This window comes from Gigantopelta aegis, chromosome 2 (genome assembly GCF_016097555.1).
Source record: "Gigantopelta aegis isolate Gae_Host chromosome 2, Gae_host_genome, whole genome shotgun sequence".
In the NCBI taxonomy this organism is placed as follows: Eukaryota; Metazoa; Mollusca; class Gastropoda; order Neomphalida; family Peltospiridae; genus Gigantopelta; species Gigantopelta aegis.
The window spans coordinates 52,183,233-52,190,155 of NC_054700.1; the positions used below are offsets into that span (position 1 = coordinate 52,183,233).

General features: G+C 43.1%; 1 protein-coding gene across 1 annotated transcript; it reads right to left on the reverse strand.

The window, feature by feature from the left end:
• Positions 1 to 2,689: 2,689 nt before the first annotated feature.
• LOC121388962 (fibrinogen-like protein 1) lies at positions 2,690 to 5,937 on the reverse strand. The gene is made up of 2 exons (XM_041520520.1): positions 4,977 to 5,937; positions 2,690 to 3,405 (listed from the first exon to the last, which is right to left on the reverse strand). Exons 1-2 carry the CDS (start codon positions 5,935 to 5,937, stop codon positions 2,756 to 2,758), a joined length of 1,611 nt encoding a protein of 536 aa, XP_041376454.1. The 3' UTR covers positions 2,690 to 2,755.
• Positions 5,938 to 6,923: the final 986 nt, after the last annotated feature.

The window sequence follows — 6,923 nt, forward strand, 5'->3', positions numbered from 1 at the left end:
ATCCCTAAACCTGCTATAGAGGTTGGTAAAGGCTATATGACAATGGACACCGAAACTTTCAAACATGCCTGCCAACGACGTGTTGTCTTGCTGAACAGGTTCAGGTCTCCACAAGGACTCGAGTACTGGGGCACGGGCCGAATCTAGCAATACTAGAGTCCGTTCACAGGACTCGAGTACTCGGGCCGAATCTAGCAATACTAGAGTCCGTTCACAGGAATCGAGTACTGGGGCACGGGCCGAATCTAGCAATACTAGAGTCCGTTCACAGGACTCGAGTACACGGGCCGAATCTAGCAATACTAGAGTCCGTTCACAGGACTCGAGTACTCGTGCCGAATCTAGCAATACTAGAGTCCGTTCACAGGAATCGAGTACTCGGGCCGAATCTAGCAAAACTAGAGTCCGTTCACAGGACTCGAGTACACGGGCCGAATCTAGCAATACTAGAGTCCGTTCACAGGACTCGAGTACTCGGGCCGAATATAGCAATACTAGAGTCCGTTCACAGGACTCGAGTACTGGGGCACGGGCCGAATCTAGCAATACTAGAGTCCGCTCACAGGACTCGAGTACACGGGCCGAATCTAGCAATACTAGAGTCCGCTCACAGGACTCGAGTACACGGGCCGAATCTAGCAATACTAGAGTCCGCTCACAGGACTCGAGTACTCGGGCCGAATCTAGCAATACTAGAGTCCGCTCACAGGACTCGAGTACTCGTGCCGAATCTAACAATACTAGAGTCCGCTCACAGGACTCGAGTACACGTGCCGAATCTAGCAATACTAGAGTCCGCTCACAGGACTCGAGTACACGGGCCGAATCTAGCAATACTAGAGTCCGTTCACAGGACTCGAGTACTCGGGCCGAATCTAGCAATACTAGAGTCCGTTCACAGGACTCGAGTACTCGGGCCGAATCTAGCAATACTAGAGTCCGTTCACAGGACTGGAGTACTTGTGCAAGGAAGAGCACTCTCATTTGATTATATTTTTAAAAGTCATTTTATATATACTTGTCATTATTGGGCTATGAGAAATGGAGGGAAAACAAAAAGTTAAATGTGTGGAATGGAATACAATGGCATCATTTGGCATCCATGTTCAGCGCTGGAATTAAAATGCATAATGCTATTTTACTTTATTCATCTAGTGTAAGTGATGGGTACGGGTGGAGTTTGGCCCTCAAGGAATCGAGTCCATTATTTTGGACTCGTGGCAGCCCTATGCACAGTAAGTGCCTTCAGAGAAAGATGATAACTCACTACTAGCATATTACATTACTACACTAGTGGTGATGTAGTGAGAGGAGCAGATTCAATTTCCGAAATGTCTAGATCCTAAGAGGATCGACTAGGTACTTTTAGAAGTGAGACCTCTACTATCAAATCGTCAATGGAATACAGTCTTGCCCGCAGATACTTAAGTATCTACATGATTCATATCACCACTCTAGCGATTTCATTTCGCATCCAATTTTAATGAAACTTGACTTCACGATATCATGAACAAGTCCGCGTTTGAAATCATGAACGAGTTCTCACTTCGCCTCTCCTCCCCAGAGGTCAATGTCATATTGTTACAACATCACCACTCTAGCGACTCCATTTTCCATCCGATTTTGATGAAACTTTACATAAAACAATATGATTGTGATATCTTGAACAAGTTCACGTTCGCCTCTCTGCGTCAAAGGTCAAGGTCAATGTTATTAAAAATAGAAATACGACATCACCGCTCTAGCGACTTCATTTTCTTACCCGATTTTCGTGAAACTTCACATATAGGAATAAGATCATGAAACTGCTAGGGTGTTTGGGACGTAATGTTTCCAATTCCTTCTTATTTAAAGTCTAGACTCAAAGTTTTAATAGTCGTACTCATACACATAATATATAATTAAAGTCTTCAATATTTGCTAAGTCTTGAGTTTGGACTTTAAATTTTTATAAACACGGGTCCAGTGTGGTCTTCTGAGCTATCCGATTCTGACTTTGTAATAACACTATGGAATAGAATGGTAGGCGTTGTTCAAAGAATGGGATCTCTTCTCATTATCCAATTTTGCATAAGATTTACTATTATTATTATTACTATTATTATTATTATATTGACATGGACAGTTTTTATATCACAATATGCTAGTCTCAGACTACCAACTGTCACCACGGAGTTGGTCAACCTGCCGATCTCACGACTTCTACGACTGTCCAGTTGCTAGTCTGATCGATCTTACAACTCGATTCCCGTCGTATACAACTTGTACGAGCGTTCAGTTGTTAATCTGAGCGTACCGGTCTTAAATCAGGTGTGTGTGTGTGTGTGTGGGTGGGTGTTTTACAACGCAACCGTCAAGATCAGGGGTTCCCCCAGGGCCGTTAGGCGTAGCGGCCCGGCACGCCTTGTTCCGTAAAGTAAGCGCTTTGAAGGCGTGGAAGCGCCTTAAATCAACTGCTTGATTTGAAGTGCTTTAGAAAAACAATTATCACAAGTACGAGTGTGGCAGTCGACTACCTCTTGCAAACAACTTGTGTACCAGTATATCAAGCACACCTAATTACTATGGCAGGTAAAACACTTCCTAAATACATCGTCGTCTGCTCACAGTTGGTGTTTGTGTTAATTTTACCACATCTACTGGGACCGCTTATCCGTCGTGACAGTTGATAGCCTTAGCAATAGTCTGACTTGCTTTAGTGACACAAAGACAAAGAGAAAAAAATGAAAAAAAGAGAGAGAGAAAAAAGAGAGAACTATGGCACTTTGGGCCTAAGTTTCATTTCGACTTTCCTGAGCGAGTAAAACTCTGAATCCTTCCACGTGAACCACACAATGCCGTCGGCGTAGTTGGACCTGGCCTGGGAGTACCACGCGGTGTGGTAGATGCCGTTGAGGGCGCTGGAGTAGCAGCTGTTGAACCACCAGCCCCCTTTGTTCTCGGCGGCGCAGTGCCGCGTGTGCAGATCGTTGTCCACGTCCTCGGTACTAAACGCCATATTGTCGTGGTAACTCATGGAGTCGCCCGCGTCGCCCCGGTAACCGCTGACGTGGAGGCGGTAGTGGTTGATGCCGTCCTCCACGGTGAAGGTGTCGTACTCGGCGTAGGCCTTGCTCCCTTCCCAGTCCCAGAGGTCCACGCGCAGGATGTACTGTTTCTGCTTCGTCATCAGATGGATGAGGTCGTTGCCGAACCAGAACTCACCGTACGGGTTGCCGAAGCCGTGGCGGTACTCCAGCCAGCGTCGGTTAAAGCTGAGCAGTCCGTCCACGCGGCGCTGAATCAGAGTGTAGCCCGTCTTGTTGACCATTTCGCAGTAGACCGAGATCATCAGAGGCGCTTCGCTGGGCTTGATGTTGTATACTCCGCTCATACGGGAACCAGTCTGGTAGAGCTCGTGACAATCTGGAGAGAAGCGTAGCAAGGTAAATTGTCGGTGCATTTTATTGACAATGATGTGCGTGTTCATGTTGATGTGCAAAACGAAAATAGTGGTATAACGATAATATGTGCAACTACACAAGCATAAATTATTAAAAATATCTTTGGAAGGAAATGTTTCAGTTTATATAAAAAAGCTAATTTACAATGATATGTGCTTATGTTGATATGTAAAACGAAAAGAGGGGTGTAACGACAACATACGCAACTACACAAGTAAAAAAGAAAGAAAGAAATGTTTTATTTAATGACGCACTCAGCACATTTTATTTACGGTTATATGGCGTCAGACATATGGTTAAGGACCACACAGATTTTGAGAGGAAACCCGCTGTCGCCACTACATGGTCAACTCTTTCCGATTAGCAGCAAGGGATCTTTTATTTGCGCTTACCACAGGCAGGATAGCACAAACCATGGCCTTTTATGAACCAGTTATGGATCACTGGTCGGTGCAAGTGGTTTACACCTACCCATCGAGCCTTGCGGAGCACTCACTCAGGGTTTGGAGTCGGTATCTGGATTAAAAATCTCATGTCTCGACTAGGATCCGAACCCAGTACCTACCAGCCTGTAGACCGATGACCTAACCACTACGCCACCGAGGCCAGTGAACTACACAAGTACAACTTATTTGAATATACCTTTGAATGTTTCACTTTATAAAACGCAGTTGGCTCTTCAAGACATAACAGCAGTATTCGGTAAAATGGTAAAACAAAAAACCCGCAGTTTCATAATTTAAACAATTTGGTAGGAGAAATAAAATTAGCAATTATATCAACCACCTCCACCCCCGCCACCTAAAATAAAATATCTATACTTACGTTAGAAATAATGATTTACGTGTGTGTGTGTGTGTGTGTGTATGTGTGTGTTTGTGTGTGTGTGTGTGTGTGTGTGTGTGTGTGTGTGTGTGTGTATGCCAGCGTGTGTGTGCATGTGCTCTGTACGAAAAATTTAGTTTAGTTTATCACAATATAAAACGATAAAAAGTATACTATTTATACTGCGTTTTAACGATTAAAACAAATAAGTACCTAACAAAATATATCTATAAGAAAACCTACATTATTTGATATTTTACCTTGAGGAATGACTAAAATATATCTATGACAAAACCTACATTATTTGATATTTTACCTTGAGGAATGAAGAAAATATATCTATGACAAAACCTACATTATTTGATATTTTACCTTGAGGAATGACTAAAATATATTTATGATAAAACCTACATTATTTGATATTTTACCTTGAGGAATGACTAAAATATATCTATGATAAAACCTACATTATTTGATATTTTACCTGGAGAAATGACTAAAATATATCTATGATAAAACCTACATTATTTGATATTTTACCTTGAGGAATGACTAAAATATATCTATGACAAAACCTACATTATTTGATATTTTACCTGGAGAAATGACTAAAATATATCTATGACAAAACCTACATTATTTGATATTTTACCTTGAGGAATGACTAAAATATATCTATGACAAAACCTACATTATTTGATATTTTACCTTGATGAATGAAGTCTCTGGAAACGGGAGAATTTGTTTCCGGTTTTGCGCGCACCACTTCGGCCTCCCTTCCGGTCCGTTCCTCTCTCACAAGTGACTTCAGCTGTTCCTTCAGTCGTACGTTTTCAACCTGTAGTTCGTGAATATTATTTTCAAATCTGGTATTACTGTTCTGCAGGGTCGATATTTCGTTTCGCAAATCTATCGTTTCGTATTTTAAATCCTCCTGCGCCTCTTGAACTCGGGCCAGTTCGCTGGAGAGACCGGACATGTGGCCCCGAGGACCAGTGATCGTGGTCTTGTGTGTGGGGATCCCCGATTGTAACGTGCTCACGATAGAACGCACGGTTTGTTTCAGTTTCAGCGTGTCATTTCGTAGACTGCCTTGACCTTGTTTCAGCTGGGCGTTGTCTCGGCGAATTCTATCCAGTTCTCTTTTGACCAAGAGCCACTCCGCCTTCAAATCCCCGACACTGTTCTTCAGAATCGCAATCAAGTTCCTCTGGTGGTTGCCAATCGCCTTCCGACCGTTTGAGAAGTGGGTCAGCGGCTGCTTTCCCGGCTGGTTGGCCATCTTGAAATAATCCATCTCAAGGTCGTCGATTTTCCGACTGATCACATGCATCTCTCGGTTGACGGAAGCAATCTCCGAGTCCAAGTCCTGATAGCTTATTTTCGTTTGCGCCGAATCCACCCTCATTTGCATAATTTCTTTCTCCAGGTTCCTGGTCCAGTTTTCAAAATGGCGGAGGTCGCCGAGGATGTCCAGCTTCATTTTCGACATGTCGTAATTCGCGTGGCCCGTGAAGTTGTCGAACTGGAATCGAAGCTGGCTCATCTGATTGAGAACATCCTGGTCGGGTTGCCATACGTGGAATGTGTACTTACAACCGGCCTCATGATACACGGCCTGGAGTACAGACCACTTTGCGATAGACAGTATCAGAACAGCGAAAAACATTGTAAAATGATCAATTTACAAGTCGATACCTAATTTCTTCTCAGATGTCACAAAAGGCTGGGAAATCCAACAAATCGACTGCTCGTTGATTTAACGTGTTGATAGCAACAGCTTTGAGGGAAATAATTGCTAGACGGATGAGATAATCCAGACGATACGAATTAACTTGTTAATGTCTAATCAAGAGTGAACTCGAAGCCAATAACGAAGATTCGAGATGGGCACGCGTTCCTCCCTTGGGGTATGCGGGAAGTTGCAGAACGCAGACTCTCGGAATAAAAAGCCATTCACTAATCCGACATAACGATAATTTCTACAAACGAAAGTGCCCGCGAGCGGGGCGTGTAAAGGACGATTTTATCAATAATGGAAGTGATTCTCCGAGCACCATTAATGAAGAACTGGCGGCACGCAATTGTAGGCACTTGTTACCATTATTGCCTCAGCCAAGACACGGAATTAACGACCGATTTCGAAAGCCATTTCAAACGAGTGGTGTTTAGAACGTCTCCTGCGATCCGTCCCAATAAACATGCGATGGGAAGAAGGGAGGGAGGGTGAAAGGAATAAAGGTAACCCGATGTAGCTATTTTTCTCAGAGTGAGGCTACTCTTTTCAGGAAAGCAACAAGGGACTTGTATAAGCAAATTTCTATAGCTGACACAGTATATACCAATCTGGGAATATAACATACATTTTGGTTCATAATCTTTGTACGTTATATGGTTACGATAGTAATAAAAATGGCAACTAACCAATTATTTCACATAACACGCGCACGCATACACAAAACCGCACGCAGAAACATAATATACGAAGTAACTTTGTTTTACATTGGGTACAAAAATATATATAGCAAAATAGTTTAGTGGGTTAGTTGTTAATTGGCTGGTGGTTAGAGATAGATATAGAGAGAGAGAGAGAGAGAGAGAGAGAGAGAGAGAGAGAGAGAGAGAGAGAGAGAGAGAGAGAGAGAGAGAGAGAGA

Bases quoted from the DNA above. Each gene is read 5' to 3' on its own strand.
- LOC121388962 (XM_041520520.1), bottom strand. From the start codon at position 5,937: ATGTTTTTCGCTGTTCTGATACTGTCTATCGCAAAGTGGTCTGTACTC. The intron at 3,406-4,976 runs GTAAAATATCAA...GCTTCTCTCCAG, and splicing joins CAGAGACTTCATTCATCAAG to ATTGTCACGAGCTCTACCAG.